The sequence below is a fragment of the Myotis brandtii genome, unplaced genomic scaffold, assembly GCF_000412655.1.
Source record: "Myotis brandtii unplaced genomic scaffold, ASM41265v1 scaffold194, whole genome shotgun sequence".
NCBI classification, from domain to species: Eukaryota; Metazoa; Chordata; class Mammalia; order Chiroptera; family Vespertilionidae; genus Myotis; species Myotis brandtii.
In genome coordinates, this window is record NW_005357232.1 from 2,644,321 (window position 1) to 2,663,572 (window position 19,252).

At 37.5% G+C, this 19,252-nt stretch overlaps 1 protein-coding gene across 2 annotated transcripts in view; it reads right to left on the minus strand.

Annotated features, from left to right (window-relative positions):
* SLC25A21 (solute carrier family 25 (mitochondrial oxoadipate carrier), member 21) overlaps nucleotides 1–19,252 on the minus strand; it is a 541,855-nt gene that overhangs the window by 443,409 nt on the left and 79,194 nt on the right. For both annotated transcript variants that reach the window (XM_014538612.1, XM_005864975.2), the window contains exon 5: nucleotides 4,712–4,909. In XM_014538612.1, coding sequence (XP_014394098.1) covers nucleotides 4,712–4,909 — 198 coding nt within the window. The remainder of the gene's footprint in view (nucleotides 1–4,711; nucleotides 4,910–19,252) is intronic.

Below are 19,252 nucleotides of genomic sequence, written 5' to 3' on the forward strand. Positions count from 1 at the left end.
AAACAAAATTGGATGATATGTCAGGCTAAGGAATAGGTCCACCATGTGTTTAAGAAGGAGGAAGAGTTCCACTGAAATCACACCAAAGATCAAGGTTTGTGGACATGGGTTTGACCACATGAAAAAAGGAGAGCAGTTTTGCCATTTATTCAAAAGTCCTTCACAAGCCAACCCATTAAAGAGCAAGTTGGGAGACATTATTCTTGGTTTCTGCCACACACCTGTGAGATCAAGATGGGAGAGAGAATACAAAGAGATCCTTATCTCTAAAGGATTTTTTAAATGAAAAGATATTGGAAGTCAGGAATAAAAAGGGGGAAAGAAAACAAAGTCCTTCTTTGGTCATCACTGAATGTTGGCAGCCCTGCTTTTTATGATTGCTTTGATTATTCGCTGAATTCAAAAAGTTTTAGGCATGGATAATTTCATGCTTTGGTTTTCCTTTATTTCCCATTTTTTATTGCATGTTTTAAGATGGTTTGAGTTCAAGAACCAATTAAACCACAACGTAAGAGTCCGACTTAGAATCTGTATGACTTCACTTGAGGTGGAAGTAAAAAGGAAATCAATTCTGAAAAAAGAAAGGAAACTTTCGGGTTCACAAACCTTCCTCTTTTTCTCAAAAAAAAATTTTTTTTCATGTTTTCATCTAATATTACTAGTATCTTTAAAATATAATTTTATTGATTTCAGAGAGAGGAAGGGAGAGAAAGAAACATCAATAATGAGAGAGAATCATTGATCGGCTGCCTCCTGAATGCCTCACACTGGGGATTGAGCCCACAACACAGGCATGTGCCCTGATCAGGAATCAAACCATGACCTCCTGGTTTATAGGTCAATGCTCAACTACTGAGCAACACCAGCTAGGTTAATATTATCTTTAAATCATCACTTTGAGAAAAATCTTTTAAATGTCAATGCTTCTCCTAGGGCAGTGATGGCGAACCTATGACACGCGTGTCAGAGGTGACACGTGAACTCATTTTTTTGGCTGATTTTTCTTTGTTAAATGGCATTTAAATATATAAAATAAATATCAAAAATATAAGTCTTTGTTTTACTATGGTTGCAAATATCAAAAAAATTCTATATGTGACACGGCACCAGAGTTAAGTTAGGGTTTTTCAAAATGCTGACATGCCGAGCTCAAAAGGTTCGCCATCACTGCCCTAGGGCTTAGTCATAGGCACTATGCTTTTCTCACTCTATCCACTTTGGGTAACTGCATTGACTTGCAGAGCTTCAATTAGCATCCATATACTGGTTACCTTCATATTTTTCTTTGGACTTGCTCATCTAACTTTCTAATAAACAACTTATTTGGTATCTCATAAGCCATCCAATGCATCATGTTCAGAAGTGAACTCATGTCCTTATTTCCTATTTATCTCCCTATCCCAGCTTTCCCCCATGTTCCTTGCCTTCAGTGTCTACTCATGTAGCCCAAATCCTTAATCCAAGGATCTTTTTGACTCTTCTGTCTCATCCAATTAATGACCAAGCCCTGTCAATCTGCCTTCTCAGCTATCACTTTGATATCCATTTATCCCCATCTCCACTGTCGCCCTAAGCCATTCTTATCTCTGACACATTTTGCTAAAACAGCATCCTAGTCAGTCTCCTTGCCACTAATCTTGCTCCTATCCAATGCATTTACCCTCCACATAGCCATTGGAGTAATCCTTTTTGAAGTGATCCTGATAAAATGCAAATCTGATCATGAAACTCCATTAAAACCCATCAATAATTTTTCATTATCCTAAAACAGTGGTCAGCAAACTGCGGCTCGCAAGCCACATGCGGCTCTTCGGCCCCTTGAGTGTGGCTCTTCCACAAAATACCACCTGCGGGCGCGCACGACAGTGCGATTGAAACTTCGTGGCCACACTCAAGGGGCCAAAGAGCCGCATGTGGCTCGCGAGCCGCAGTTTGCTGACCACTGTCCTAAAACAAGCCTAAACACCTTAACTTAAAAGACTCTATCTATCCTGTGCCTACTTCCCAACTGCTGAAGTTTTAGTATCCCTTCAACAAGCCTAAACACTTTAACTTAAAAGACTCTATCTATGCCTACTTCCCAACTGCTGAAGTTTTAGTATCCCTTCCAGTCACCCTGAGCACCTTTTAGTCCCTAGAACCTGACATACTTTCAGCTGAAACATGCTGTTCTCACTGCCTAGCCCCAATTCAAATGTCACTTTTTGAGAGATATCTTTTGTTACCCTAAACTAGATCAAGGTCCCGGCTATGCTTGTAAATCACCCTGACTTCTATTGTATCACTCATCACATACTGTTGTGTGCAGCGTCTCCTCACTTTACTCTAAGCTCCATGAGAGCAGGGACCATGTTTGTCATATTAACTACTACTAAGCACCTGGTGGTAGGTATTTAATAAATAAATACTGATTGAACAAATAAGTGTATTTACTTATGTATTTCTCCTTTTACCAGTACAACAAACCATGTGATCTGCTATATAATTATTGGTGACTGACTCATTCACCATAGAGCCATCTCAGATAGAAATTAATATTCAAGATACCCCATAATTAAGACATCTCACAGATTTATAGGCATCCCTTGCTCCAAATTGTGCCTAGTTAACAGGATAGTAACAAGGTCAACTAAGCTTGGCAAGGTTCAGAGACATACTTGCCTTTGACTAATCAAAAAATCATGGGTAGAATAAATAAATTAAGTTGTTTAATGGTTATTTACTACCTCTATCTATTCTGCTTTATCCTGTCATCTAGTTTGGAGAAAAGTAGGTTTATTCAAGATGCTACTTAGCTGGAGGAATATTTTACACAGCCCCTGTATCTAATTCTAAGGATAGTTATTACCCATGACACTCTTAGACTCTGATCATGTTACCAGTAATGTCCCTTTGTGAATTTTATCAAATTTATTTGAGAACATAAGAAAAATCATGGCGTTATACAGGCAATGACATCTAAGTTAGAAGTTTTTTAGGTCGGGGCTCCAGTGGCGCAATCGTTTAGCGCGTGGTACTTATAAGAAGATTTTTAAATGTTTTTATTGATTTTTAGAGAGGAAGGGAGAGAGAGATATAGAAACATCAATGAGAGAGAAATATCGACTGGCTGCTTCCTGCACACCCCCTACTGGGGATTGAGCCACAACCAGGGCATGTGCTCTAACCAGGAATTGAACCAGCAACTTCTTGGTGCATGGGCCAATGCTCAACCACTGAGTCACACCGGCTGGGCAAGTTTTTTGTTTGTTTGTTTTCTAAAACATAGTTTAACTCTCTGTAACCCTTGGATATGTTTCCTCCTGATGTTAGATGTAACATCAGATGTAACTTCTGGAGGTAGTTATAACTGACAGAAGATGCAATGTTAATGATTCATTGTAAAAAGTGGCTCAACTGTGTCAAAGTTGGGTCATAAAACATGATTTAAACCACAGGCACACCACCTGCAATGGTCTCACCTCATGACCAGCACTCAGTCCATGGATAATGTTCTGTTCTGCTGCTGCCCATCAGAACATGACCATCTCCAAATGGTGACTGTCTCCCAAGAATATTACATCAGGAATTTCTCATTGCCTTATTTATGCTTAAGCCCTAATATAGGGCTACATTATTAAGCCAAAAATAATTATTGCCTTAAGAGTTTTGTTGCTCTACATTGCTTAGGGCGATAAAATAGCGATTGGGAGTTAAAACATTTTCAGTGTTCTCTTTAATTTTTCACTCCAGCTACTAATGCTTCATTTCCACACTGAACATTATAAAGTAAGGTGCTGCATAAAGCAGAAAATTATGGGATGAATTTGATCATCCCTGGATAAACATAAAGTCTCAGCAAGAGAAACCATATTCAATTTACTACAGAATCTCCTCAGTATCTAAGTTGTCTTTACTAAAAGCTAGGATATTATGCCCCAGGTGGGTGGCTCAGTTGGTTGGAACATCGCTCTGTACATCAAAAAGGTTTCAGGTTCAATTCCTGGTCAGAGTACATACCTGGGTTGCAGGTTCAAACCCCCGTTGGGGTGTGTATGAGAGGCAACTGATCCACCAATGGATGAATGGATGTCTCTCTCTCTCTCTCTCTCTCTCTCTCTCTCTCTTGCATCAATTAACATCCTTGGGTGAGGATTTTTTTTAAAAGCTAGGAAAGTATGAAAATGCAGCAACTCTGCCACATTGCTGGAAAGCCATAGAGTGACTTTCTATCGAAGTGCCCTGTCCAAAGATAGTAATAAAAACGTGGGCTTTGGCCCTGGCTGGTTTGGCTAGTGGACAGAATATCGGCCTGCGGACTAAGGGTCTGGATTCGATTCCGGTCAAGGGCATATGCCCAGGTTGTGGGCTTGATCTTGAGTAGGGGGCATGCAGGAGGCAGCCAATCAATGATTCTCTCTCATCATTGATGTTTCTCTCTCTCCCTCGAGGCAGCCAGTCAATGATTCTCTCTCATCATTGATGTTTCTCTCTCATCATTGATGTTTCTCTCTTCTCTCTCTCCCTTCCTCTCTGAAAGCAATAAAAAAATATATTTTTTTAAAGTGGGCTTTGTAGACACACCTGGATTAGAAACTTGATCTCACCTATTTCTCCCTTAGTCCCCTTAAAGCTTTGGAAAAAGGTAGTGTTGATACCTACCTATCTCACATGATGATGTGAACACTGAATTAGTTAGTACCTGTAAGCCTCCTGGCACATGGTAACATACCTAGCTCATAACAGGTATTCAAAAATGTTTGTTTTCTTCCTTCTTCCTTTTTCCAGTCACACTCACACAGCCACTGGACAAAATAGAAACCATTCAGATCCAATATTAGCAGGTCCCATTCTGCAGGTCTCTCTTCACAGTAGTTTGGTCTATTATTTTTCTTATAGAAATTAGAGGTTGTTGTTTCTTCAAGTATTTCTTTCATAAAAATAAATAAGGAGTATTTTGTAATTTTGTGTTTAACACAGCTAAAATTCAGTACAGCAACCTAAATAAAACTAATTTTTCCTTTTCTAATGGACTTTCTTGGGGTGACATTGATTAATAAAATTATTTAGATATCAGGTGTACAAATCTATAATACATCATCTGTATATTGCATGTGTGTTCACTACCCCAAGTCAAATCTCCTTCCATCACCATTTATCCCGCCTTTACCATCTTCTATCTTTCCCTCCCCTTTTCCCTCTGGTGATCACCACATTGTTGTCTGTGTCTATGAGGTGTTTGTTGTTGTTGTTGTTGTTGTTGTGTTTTTTGTTGTTGTTGTTTTGCTTAAACCTTCACCTTTTACACCCAGCCCCCTAACCCCCTTCTGCTCTGACAGCTGTCAACCTGTTTTCTGTATCTATAAGTCTGTTTCTATATTGTTTGTTAGTTTACTTTGTTCATTAGAGTCCACGTATAAATGAAATATATGGTACTTGTCTTTCTCTGACTGGCTTATTTCACTTAGCATAATACTCTCCAAGGCCATCCATGCTGTTGCAAAAGGTAAGATTTCCTTATTTTTTATGGCCCAGTAGTATTCCATTGTGTAACTGTACCACAGCTTTTTTTTAAAAAATTATTAATTGATTTTAGAGACAGAGAGGAAGGGGGAAGAAAGGGAGAGAGAGAGAGAGAGAGAGAGAGAGAGAGAGAGAGAGAGAGAGAGAGAGAGAGAGAGAGAGAGAGAGAGAGAGAGAGAGAGAGAGAGAGAGAGAGAGAGAGAGAGAGAGAGAGAGAGAGAGAGAGAGAGAGAGAGAGAGAGAGAGAGAGAGGGGGAAGAAAGGGAGAGAGAGATAGAAATATCAATTATGAGAGAGAATCATTAACTAGCTGCCTCCTGCATATAACCTACTGAGGATCAAGCCCACAATCTGACTGGGAATTGAATCGAACAGTGACCTCCTAATTCATTAGTCAATGCTCAACACTGAGCCATTCTGGTTCGGCTGTACACAGCTTTTTTATCCACTCATCTACTGCTGGGTCATAAGGAAGTTCCTTTTTTTTGAGGTGACTGCTTTCCACACTAGCTGCACCTACCAGCCTTCCCACCAACAGTGCATGAGGGTTCCCTTTTTGCCACATCCTCCCCAACACTTGTTTGTTGATTTACTGATGATAGCCATTCTGACAAGTGTGAGGTGGCATCACATTGTAGTTTTCATTTCCATTTCTCTGATGATTAGTGACACTGAGCATATTTTCACATGTCTATGGGCCATCTGTTTATCCTCTTTGGAGAAGTATCTATTCAGGTCCTTTGCCCACCTTTTTTAACATATATTTTTATTGGTTTCAGAGAGGAAGGGAGAGGGAGAGAGAGAAACATCAAAGATGAGAGAGAATCATTGATCGGCTGCCTCCTGCATGCCCCACACTGGGGATCAAGCATGCAACCTGGGCATGTGCCCTGACCTGGCATCAAACCAGGACCTCCTGGTTCATAGGTTAATGCTCAATCACGGAGCCACACCAGGTGGGCTTGCCCATTTTTTAAAAATTTATCTTTATTGTTGAAAGTATTATAAATGTCCCCCTTTTTCCCTATTGATCCCTTCTAATCCACACCTGCCCCACACTCCAGGCCTTCACCAAACTATTATTGTCTGTGTCCATGGGTTATGCATATATGCATACAAGGTCTTCGGTTATTATCTTCCCACCCACCCTCCCTCCCCACCTTCCCTCTGAGATTCAACAGTCTGTTCCATGCTTCTATGTCTCTGGATCTATTTTGTTCATCAGTTTATTTTGTTCTTTAAATTCCACATATGAGTGAGATCACATGATACTTGTCTTTCTCTGACTGGCTTATTTTGCTTAGCATAATACTCTCCAGGTCCCTCCATGCTATCTCAAATGGAAAGAGGATCTTCTTTTTGACTGCTGTATAGTATTCCACGGTGTAAATGTACCACAGCTTTTTTTATCCACTCATCTACTCATGGGCACTTGTGCTGTTTCCAGATCTTAGCTATTTTTTAAATGGATTATTTGGGTTTTTTAGTGTTGAGTTATATGAGTTCTTTATAAATTTTGGATATTAACCCCTTATCAGATGTATCATTGGTGAATATGTTCTCTCGTGAAGTGGGTTGTCTTTCTCATTTTGATGATGGTTTGTATATTCTGAGAGTAAGAGGTATAATAGATAATAGAATGGGATCAATTATTTCAGTCCATACAGTACTATTAAATTAATTCTCAAAGTTGTTTATTCAGTCAGCAAGTATTAAGAGCTCAGCAGGTGTCAGGCACTAATACTTAGGGCATGTGCAACTGCATCTAGGTACTTCTGGAGTTGATTTACAATGCAGTATCTGAAACACATTCCTAGTTTTACCTAATGAGTATTACCCACCACAATTAGTCTTCTTCTTAACTATAACAACAACATATGCTAAGTGCTTATAATACCAAGTGCTTATACCATTTACTCTTCACAACACTCATATAAGGCAAAGATTGTTACAATCCCCATTTTATAAAGAAGAAAAGAAATGTGAAAAAATATTTGACTGTCCAAGGCCACCCAGTTGGTAACCAAAAAAACTCTGAAATACAAACCAAGTCTCTGAAGTCTAAATCAGTGCTGTTCAAAGTCTTGTCCTCTATGGGTGGCAGTATCAGCAGCACCTGGGAGCTTGTTAGAAATACACTTGGGAGTGTATCATAATTTCAGGGAGTGTGGCCTAGCCATGTGTTTGACAAGCCCTCTATGCGATCTTATGCATGCTAAAGTTGATAAGCACTACTCTAAACCACTACACTATACATACTATTCAGCTTCCCTAGTTCACAAATTACGAATGGTGTTGGGTTACATTACTGCTCTCCTGCATTTAAGAATTTTTAGCTTTCATCACGATTGTCCTTTTGGGTTGGATTCTATGGATAGTGAAAACATAACTCTATGCCATATCCTGTAAGCAGCGTGACTATTCATCCTAATTCTCTGGGGACAGTCCCATTAAACCTGTTGTCTTGCTGCAATTAACCATAGCCTTTCACTCTCAGAAGTGCCATAGGTTGAACTATAAATCATATGGTGGCCCTACCTATAAGCCACTACTTGCTCTGGCTGCCACTCGCTCCAACCTCATATTTTACCATTCAGCTGTCATGTCTATGCACTGGCTACAAAAATGGTTTCCTTTCAGTTCCTTAAATTTTCAAACTCATTTGTAATGAAAGGGCTTAACATTTCTGTTCCCTCTTCCTGGGAGGCTCTTCCTCTAGGTCTCAGAATGATTTGCTCCTCCTCAGTGGCCTTCCAAAGGTGGAATGATAGGACAGTCCACCCTGTGCACAGGTAATTTAGAGAATTTTATAACAGTAGTAAAACTAAAACACAGTCATCAGCAATTCAAACAACATTAATGAAAAAATACTGCTTTCCCCCTCAAAAAAATTATTATTTGTCCATTAATAAACATTGTATTCTACATGGAAGTTGATTCTGAGAACTCCCAGGTATATAGGTAGCCCTCAGACAAACACTGGCATAGATAATTGCATTTATCTCAAAAGTAAATTACTAAAATAGATTTGGAATAGTTACAGTTTATTTTGGGTTGTTTGTATCTCCAACCTCTGTGTTACCACATTCCTCAGTTTAAACAATAGATTTAAAATAAATTGTGGTAGCACATTGATTGAAAAGATGAGGAAACAGAACTTGAGTTACTTCAGTTTTGTCATGGTATTTCACTTCTTGGGATTTTTATTTGTATTCAAGATTTAAAACAGGGAATTCCAAGGGAGCCAGAATAGCCTAAATAGTCTTCAAAAAGAACAAAGTTGGAGAATTCACACTTCTCAATTTCAAAAATCATTGCAAAGCTACAGTAATCAAGACAATGTGGTACTGGCATAAGGACTGTCACATATGTCATTGAAATAGAGTTGAGAGTCCAGAAATAAATGCTCACATTCACACTCAATTAATTTTTGTCAAAAGTGCCAAAACAATTCAATGAGGAAAAGTCTTTTCAACTCATGGTGCTGGAACAACTGGATATCCACATTCAAAAGAATAAAGTTGGACCCTCATCTCAAATCAACTTAAAATGGACCAAAAACCAAAATGCAAGAACTAAAATTATAAAACTTTTAAAAAAGAATATAGGTGTACAGTTAAGTTGCTTACATATCGTGGCTATTGTAAATAATACTGCAAAGAACCTAGAGAGGTATGTATCTTTTCAAATTAGTGTTTATTTAAAATATATAAAAATTAAAATGGAAAATTTATTAAAAATATAAGTAATAAAATCTTTATAATTTTGGATTAGGCCATAGTTTCTTAGATATGACACCAATAGCACACAGAACAAAGGAAAAAAAATTGGACTTCATCAAAATTAAAAACTTTTGCCTTGAAAGGACACTACCAAAAAAAATAAAAGACAATCAATAGAACGAGAGAAAATATTTGCAAATCATATGTACAATAAGTGACTTACATCTAAAATATATACCTATTCCTTACAACTCAATAATAAAGACAAATAATGCAATTAAAAGTAGACAAAGAAGATATACAAATGGCCAGCAAGAAAATAAAAAGATGCTCAACATCATTAGCCATCAGGGAAATGCAAATCAAAACCACAACAAACTACCACTTCATACCCACTAGGATAGATGGAATCAAAATGTCAGATAATAACAGGTGTGGACAAGGAGGTGAAAAAGTTAGAACCCTCATGCATTGCTGGTGGGAATGTAAAATAGTGTATCATCCAGTTTGGAAAACGTCTGTCAGATCCTCAAAAGATTTAACATAGAGTTGCCATATGACCTGGCAATTCCACTCTAGGTTTTATAGCCCTCCCCCCCCAAAGACAAACATGTGTTCACATAAAAACTTGTACATTAGTGTTCATAATAGATTTAAGTATTCATAATAGCAAAACTGGAAACAACCCAAATGCTCACCAACTGATGAATGAATAAATAAAATATGGTATATCCATACAATGGAATATTATTCAGCAAGAAAAAGAATGAAGTACTGATACAGGGTACAATATAGATGAACATTACAAACATGATGCTAAGTGAAAGATACTGGTCACAATTGAGGGCATATTTATGATTGCATTTACTAGTGTATGAAAAATCCAAATAAGCAAATCTATAGATACAGCAAGTGGTTTCCTAGGGCTGTGAGGAAGGGAAGTGGTGGTATGCAGAAACAACTGGGGTGATAAAATATTCTAAAATTGTGATAATAATTGCATAACTCTATGTGTATAGTAAAAAACCACCATTTAAATTATACAATTTAAATAGGTATATTATATAGTATGTGTATCTCAATAAAGCTGTTTCCACCAAAAAAGATTTAAAATAGTGAAACATGGTGCAAACTGCATACTATAAGGTATGTTATTTTCCCCCTTTTATAAAAAATACAATGATGTACAACCTGGCTGGTGTGGCTCAGTTGGTTGGAGTATCATCCCGCCGGACACCAAAAGGTCAAAGGTTCTATTCCTGGTCTGTACGGGAGACAACCAATAGATGTTTCTCCCTTTCTCCCTCTCCCTCTCCCTCTCCCATTCCCTCTGCCTCTCCCTCTCTCTCTCAAACCATTTTTTAAAAATATAATGATGTAATTAAAAATACTAATCTATTACTCTTTTGTAATGTTTATTTTATTTAAATTAATTTTGTTACTGGTATGATAATATATGAAGTTCAATAACTTTTTTTCATTATTTTTTTCTAGCCATTGTATTATTATTATTACTAAAAGTAATTTTTTCTAAAGAGGAGGGGAGTGTTACAAATTATTTATCCTAGGTGATAAATATTCTAGAAATGCCACTGTACCTTTTTATTATTATTTAGTTTTGCTCACATATTAGCATCTCAGAGAAGCATTTCCTAACCACTTTATTTAGAATAGATACCACTCCATGTCCCCAAATGATATCACTTTCTATCTCCTTACTTGGCTTAACTTTCTTCATAACTTTTATGATTATCTAATATTCCTTTGTTTATTTTTGTCTCCTTCACTAGAATGTTAGCTCATTAAAGGGTTGTCTGCCTTGCTCACTCCAGTAGCCTCAATGTATAGTACACATTCAACCAATTTGGGGTGAATAAATAAACATTAAAAATTATATCTACTGCTTACTTTTCTTCACAAGAAAGATTTTAAAAGAAGTTTTATCTTTGTGCACAATTTTTGTTTTACATTGAGATGAAAACATTGATTCTCACCCTTCTCATCAAGGTTGTGTGGTCATCATATTCTGCTAGATACTTCAAAAATATCTGGACAATCAAAATCCCTTTGTCTAAGAATTTGAAATTTAAAAAAATTATGTATTGAATTTTATACCTTTGCATTCATTATCTTCAATGAGGTTTAGGAGCTGCAATCCACTCAACTCTGCAAAGTCTCTTTCTTAAAGTTACAAAAATAAAATATTTTTTAAGGTTAATCAGCTTAGATTATCCCAGAATTCATTACTCCAGGCTAGTGATAAAAACCAGCCTCCTTTATTGAACCTAAATATTTCTGGACTTTGTTAAACAGACTTCAAAACACTTACTTTTGAAAACTTGACAAATTTTTATAGAAACTACTTCTTGGAGTCTAGATTTTCTCTTTATTATTGTTTCTTTATCTCCTTTTCAAAATAATAGTTGTATTTTTAAAACAAAGCAGAACTCTGTTATAATATGGTTCAATATTACAACTGTTTGGGTAGGCCATAGGTCAAATCCTGTCCTTCCCAAAATGCGACAACCACACATAGTACAAACTTGATCACACTGCTAGCCCGTAACCCTTTAGTTAGTCATGAGCTGGGATATGACAGTTACAGATAAAGGATATTACCATGTGTATAGTTGTGTTAATATAATATTCCTTTTAGAAAAGGAATATTTCTCCTATTTTTAAAACACTATCCCAAAATGTCTTTTTGATAATAAATTTGGTGTATATTCTCAGCTACTTAACCAATCTAAAGGCTACATTACACAATGGTTAAGAGCCTTAGATGTGAAGTCGAAATGCCTATGGTCAAATCTCCAATCTACCATTTTCTGATTGTATCATGTTATCCAACTAACTTATCCTTGCTGTACCTCAGTTTTATAACCTTTAAGGTGAACATAATAATAGTACCCACCTCAAGAGGTTGTGATTAAATAAATTAATTCACGTGGAATACTTAAAACAGTGCTTATTACATAGGGCACTATCAATAAGTGCTAGTCTTTGTTTTTAGGCTAAAAGGAAAAAGACATTTAAAATTAAAGTCTTAGTTACCACTAATACATCAATTAAAAATAAAAAGATACAATTTCATACATTTTAATATAAAATTAGTGGGAGGACTTGATTTCAGCCTCAAGCTTTCCATGTGTAATTATATTTTATTTGTGCAGCTAAAGTAATGACTTTCTGAAGTAAAAATTTATACAGAAGCCTAAAAGATGCAAGATTATTTTCTTATACTGTTGCAGCCTAGTAGAAAAAAGGATCCATGGCCCTCCTGCTAAGTTTAGACTAGACGCTTTTCTTAAACAGTCACATATTTCTTCATTAAACTGTTTTTTAATGGCCCTTTTGATGACTGCCAGTTTCCTCCACAATAAAAGAAGTTTTGACCTGTGAATTCATTTTTTTAAATCTAGTAATAGCTTTGAATACATTAACTGAGCATTGTGGACCAAATAAGGAGCCAATTAGTTATGTTTTCCATCATCTGAATGAAATAAAAATGAATCAACTTCATCACTAAACTTAAAAGGTTGTCTTCATTGGCAAAGAAATCTAAACATTGTTCTGCTAATTCAAGTTCCTTTTAGAAAGTAAGGAAAGTTGAATTATCTGTGACCTGAAAACAACTGAGTTTCATTTTCCCTTCTCCGCTATAAAGTCTAGTCAAGTGACTTGGTACCATTCTACAGAAGCACTTCCCATAAAATTACTTAAAGAATTCATTACTTAGAAGGCTGCCTATCAATTATGACCCAGCACAGTATTCATTTTCACAAATAGAGGCTACTTATTTTTCCTTCTTCATTCATGCTTTATTTTCCTTTCTCACTCATCTAGATACTGGGATAATGTGATGAATGCCTCTACTCATCAAGCAACCATCTTTGTTAAATAGGCCTTTCAGGTAATCTACTCATCAACTAGTTATAACAAGTAAGAAATGAGAACCATGAGTGAGTCTGGAATCTCAATGCAAACACTCTTCAACCATGTTTGCTTTTTGTAAAAGCACATCCTTTCTCCTCAAGCCCTTAGTTTTTGTAGATAACAGCTAAAAAAAATTTTTTAAACATGTATCAAACACAGTATCATTATTTTATGCCTTTCCAGGTAGTCTGTGAGAGTTACATCAAGCCTAATAGGAAATATGGTTTGTCTCACCAATGCATATTGGAAAAGATTCTCATTTTCAGGTGCACTTTCTTTGGGATTTCAAAAGAGAAAGTGAAATATCAGTTTTAACATTAAATATGTCACCACCGCTTTGGGGATTTTCATTTTATAAAATTAAAAACATAATTGGGACTTATTGATAACTCACAATTGAATGTTTAAGTATATATAAGCATTTCTTCTCTTGAAAATGTATCTTTAGATTCAGATGGCCTTTCATGGTCCTAATTATTTCCTAATTATTTGCTTAAATTGTTGTTAAAATATCATAATACTTACAAGCTCTAATTTAAATACTCTAACTTGAAAATGTTATTTTCGTAGAATTCACTTCTTATTAAAAGTTGAGGAATAATGAAGCTAATGATATAAAGTAAAGATAATTAATAAATCATTTTATGTTTAAAATCAATTGAAACTGGGCAGCTAACTAAAGAGAGTACAAAAAAAACCCTTGCTTTTAATAATCAGGAGTTCTTGTTGTGAATATACATTCTGTCGCATACCTTTCTGTCAAAGTCTCTGAGTTGAGATTCAGCCCCTGCCAAGTCTCTGAAAATCGCTTGTTCAAAAATCTTAATTATAAGAAAGTAAACAAAGAGCGGGTTGAGGTAGTGCAGAGTTCTAATGAGTTAATATAACAGAACTCAAGAAAAGTCAACTCTCTTCAAAGCCAGCAGCTCAGCTCTGACAGTCATCCATCAAACTGAAGGTCTCCTTAATAAATGCCAATTATAGGGCATATATGCACAAACGTGGCTAGCATAAGCCATAGGATCATTTTCTTCTGAGAAAACTAGTGACCAAAAAAACACCCAGGCAGGGCAAGGGACCAGCCCACCCGACGGTGAGGCTTGCTTCCGATCGGAATACTAACTAGTATTATCGCTCTCCCTCTTTTTTCAACTTTGGAAAAGTTCAGAACCACACAGAATTTTGTTTGGGGTTATACAAATTCCTTCACAATTTGTATAGAAGTCTAACATAACTTTTTAAAAGCCATGACATGCCCATAATGTATACAGAGTCTCTGACTTCCGCCGTGAGCGAGGCTTTTTCCTAACTTAATCATACTCAAATTTCACCCCTTTTAAAGATCCTGATTCAAAAATGTTCACTCATTCTCCACAGTCCACAAATTTATACCATCTCTTCCTGTGGTATTTTATGTGCATAAATTAAAAAAGAATGGCCTCCAATGGGGATTAAAAGGTTGAAAAATATCATAGACTTTCTAAATTTAGTTTCATTTTTATTTTAATTCTCAAAATGTGTGTTAACAGCAAAAATATTACATGTATATTTTCCTACATTCTTATAAAATAATCCATTCATGTTAACCTTATTATCTAGAGGAAATGCTGGCTCAACTCAGACAGGAAGTTACCTCATAGGCTTCTCATCATATCACCATGTAACCCTGCATATATGACAAATAAACACATGACAACTCTGGAGAAATAACTAAAATATGCCCTACTGGTACCGTTGCTCTTATTGTGGAATTCAATAAGGATTCATACTCAATTTTCAAAAATGTTCCTCTGCCACCTTTTTTATTATCTACCTAGCCAATTGCTGAGCCCATCCTCAAACAAGTTTCCTAGTGGTGTTTGCTGACATCAGGGGGAGGGGAGGGAACTTTCTTAGAAAATATGGCCACAGATATTGACCAAATTTTATACCACAGCATTACTTCTTTAACGCGGATAGGTGGGTTTTCAGAAAGAAGGGCTATATTCTTCTATGATGACAGAGATAATTAATAGAGCAAATGAAAACATTCATGTTTGATATTTTTATGCAAATAGATTAGAATAGTCTGCTTTAGTCCCAAGTTGATGTCTTATCTAATTGCCCTATAAAGTGACATCTTCCATCACACATGTGGACCCGTGCTAAATTCATTTATTTCCATCTTGCCTGATATGATGAATGGTCTGAGCTCCATTCAATTATTTAAAATGTGCAAAGAAACAGAAACAATGAGACTGGCAAAGCCCTCTACATTCTTAGGAACAATTTAGGCTAATTAGCATCAACTTCTCCCCCATTCATCATACCCCTTTAGAAATATAAACAAACTGTCAGCTCTAACCTAACAAACAGATCACTGAGCTACTTAACACAAATTATTCTTACATGAAAAGCTCCTTCTCAGGCAATATTCTCCTTTAGGGCATCTGGGAAGCTGAGCTATTAAAATTGAAGACATATGTTCCAGTCAAACTCAACTCCTGGATTGTAATGATCGCTGTTGTGACAGTTTTCAGTCAGCATACTTGCTGCTGGCAACACAGCCCCAAGCCTGAGCAAAACGCAAGTCAAATGGAATGATGCAAGCAGAGCCCCCGATACAGAAGACACCTCCTCACACTACCTACCACGGTACAGTTAGTGGGGCTCACTCATGATCTCCCGTTGCAGCTCAAAGTTTGACTGCATTTCATTTAGGGTATTAGGGTGAGGAAGGTAACAAATGTGGTCTGTGACAAGACTGTGAGAATTTCATCGTGTGTTATTTTTAATTACATCCTTTGAGGCTGATGCTACTTAACTTTCAATATTCAGTTGAAGCCTTTAAGTCCTGGCCTATAATTTCAGAGAAGCTGGAGAGGGTATGGTTGGAAAGGTCCAGATGGAGAGAAAGGCGGCCTGCAGATAGACTGGGGGTGGCCCTCAAAAGGACAACTTAGAAACTGAACTCCTTCCTTTCAACTAACAGAAATAAAAATGAATAATTTACACTTTTACATACCAGAACTTTGTAATAAAATCCTTTCCTGGATATTGGACCCAGATACTATTTTCTTCATTTAAGTGCAGCCACATATGCACCATCAATTCTCATTATTTGCCTGAGTTATGCTCTATAAAGTCACCGTTAACACTGAATTAGCGAATTCTGAACCCACTGCTCCTAGGGGAAATGCAAGGTTAAGTTCCTCTGAGCCTCTGGTCACAACCTTTTCATCAACTGATCAGTATGCAACCTTATTTTACACAGATTTCTGTTTAAAGACACCTTATTTGATACATATTGTTGACTTATTAGCATTGACCTCACAACCAACAGCACTATAACTGATGCCTGAATAAAGCTTATCAAACACATGACATGTCACCGACTTCTTGCGTTTAGCAACACTAGGCAACACTATGTTTGGGGACCATATTAAACAGTGAAATCGCCAATCAAAAAAGCACAAAAATGTGAAAAACATGGGACTAAATAGACCAGCAAAGGGACACTTGTTTACAGTATGAGAGCTAAATAGGAAGGCAGAACGTCATCTTGCTCAATCTTAGCTGGAAGCATGCACTTCAGATGACTGAGTTTTCACCACTCTGCACATGTCTGCAACTGACCGTGAAAGTACCACAAGTATTGATTTTGAGGTTACAAATAAATGTTGGCAAGTAGGCAAGTTCACAAATACTAAATCTGCAAGTGAGCATCAACTGTATATACATTCATACATAAATACTCCCCTCAGATTTTCCTGAGTTGTTTCTCTCAGTAAGCTAGGGTCATAGTCTGAAAATCAAGCAAAGCCTTCACAAGTTAACTGATAAATTCTGGTGGCCACGGACTTTCTAGTAACATGGTAAATCATAAAACCCTTCCAATATATTCCTACTCAAGGCCCGGTGCACAAAATTCGTGCACGGGTGGGGTCCCGAGGCCTGGCTGGCGATCAGGGCCGATCTGTGGGGCGACCAGTGGGTGATCGGGGCCCCCACTCAACCCGCCTTGGCCTGGCACCGCCCACTCACTAGCCCCGCCCCCCACCACTGCCGCCAGTCACCTCCCTCTGTGGGGTGACCAGTGGGGCAATCAGGAGGCCCCCTACTCGCACCCACATTGGCTGGCCTGGCGGTGCCTTCTCGCTGGCCCCGCCCCCCACCACTGCCACTGCTGGTTGGGGCCTGTGGGCTGGGGGCAGCTTCTGCATTGAGCGTCTGCCCCCTGGTGGTCAGTGCACATCATAGCAACCGGTCATTCTGCCACTCAGTCTATTTGCATATTAGGGTTTTATATAGATAGATTCTTTAGTATACTAGGAATGTTAACACTGATGGCACTATAACTACTGCAATAATAGTGTCAATCCATACCCGACCCACCATATAATACTGTCTCTACCTTACTGCAGCATTTGGATTACTATTATTTGTTATAGTGGGTAGTTGTTGCTAGCATCCATCTCCCCCAACCCCTACCAACCTAGGTCTCAGATTTCCCATCCACACTGTTTAGGCAGGGTTGTCTCTAGAAGTGGGCTACTGGCCTTTAAGCCAATTAGTGCATCCCATCCCTCTAGCTACAGTAATTCCTTTAGGATGAACACACAACTCAGTCTGGGCTAAAGATACTCCAGGAGATATTTTCTGAGCTCTTCTTGGAAAAATGGTTTCTCTCTGAGAGTCATGGCAGGAACCAGCCTCAGGAGGAAGCAGGCATTAGACGAAGCAGAGCTGAGACATGTAAACAAACTGGGTCCTCCATGATAGTGTTAAGCTACTGGCCAAAGGCTCACATTTATTACACCATATTTTAAAATTATTCAATAACTAATAAATAAATACCCTTCATTGCTTAAGGTAACTTGGGTGAGGTTCTATTTTTCTTGTACTGAAGAAAATTCTGACATATTTACATGCTAGTTTTTACCTGTCTATTCCTAACACACACACACACACACACACACACACACACACACACACACGAAAACGTTAATTACCTGAATTATCTTTGCTCATCTTTTTATAGACTCTTTCCTTCCTAGAAGCATGACTGATAATAGAAGCCATTGGTAAATACATTTAATTTAATTAGTAGAATGGAGAATACCTTCCATGGATGGAACCATAAACAGTATACAGTGGGGCCGTGACTTACGAGTTTAATTCGTTCAGTGACGGAGCTCATTAAGGAGCTCGTTAACTCAAATTACTCTGTCAACTCAAAGCAAAAAATCGGCCAAGAGACAGCGTATCTCGGAAAAACTTGTTAGTTGGGACACTCCTAAGTCAAGGCCCCACTGTACCAGATTAACCCTAGGATGGCTAATCAAGGTGGCTGCTATCCACACTGCTGCTCACCCATGAGAACAAAGTTCTTGATATAATTGCCTTAAATATAAAGTGGCTCATTTTATATTATACTAGTACACATTTGCACTACAGAAAACTAAAATCTTTATATAACCAATCAATATTCATCTTTAGTTTGTCAAGTAAAATTACAAAGGTAACATGGCCTTGTGTCCTGCTCACCCCTTAAAGTAAGATAACTTTAAAATACTTTTACTTCAGCATCCCAGACTCCAGTTTCTCTGGGTTGGGATAAAAAGAATAGAGCTGAATGTTACCCAAGCTTCATTTATAAATGTAAAGCAATATCCCAACTTTGTAAAACTTCTGCCTAGTCTTTTTTTTCTCTATGGGTGGTTTTAACAGCCATAGTTATTTGTGGATGCAAAACTGTATAATAAACTGCAACTGCAATTGACTAACCTCAAAAGGTCTGACAAGTGACTAATTACTCCCACAGGTGGCCAACTCTTTGGCAATTAGCCCATTGTAGGCAAAATTCATAGTGTATAAGAAAGAGGCTTCCTTTTCAAAATATCCACACCTTCTTTTTGGAGAATGAATAGAGGGGAGAGGACTTACAGGAAAAATGGGGGGGGGGATGAAAGCATAAGGGGTAAATGCAAAAATTAATGGTTTCTTCAACAAACAAACCATTTAATCTGATTTTTTCCTCCCAAGGTGGAGGAATTCCACCCAAACCCCCCCACCCCCACTTCCACCACCACCAAATAAACATCAGTAATAAC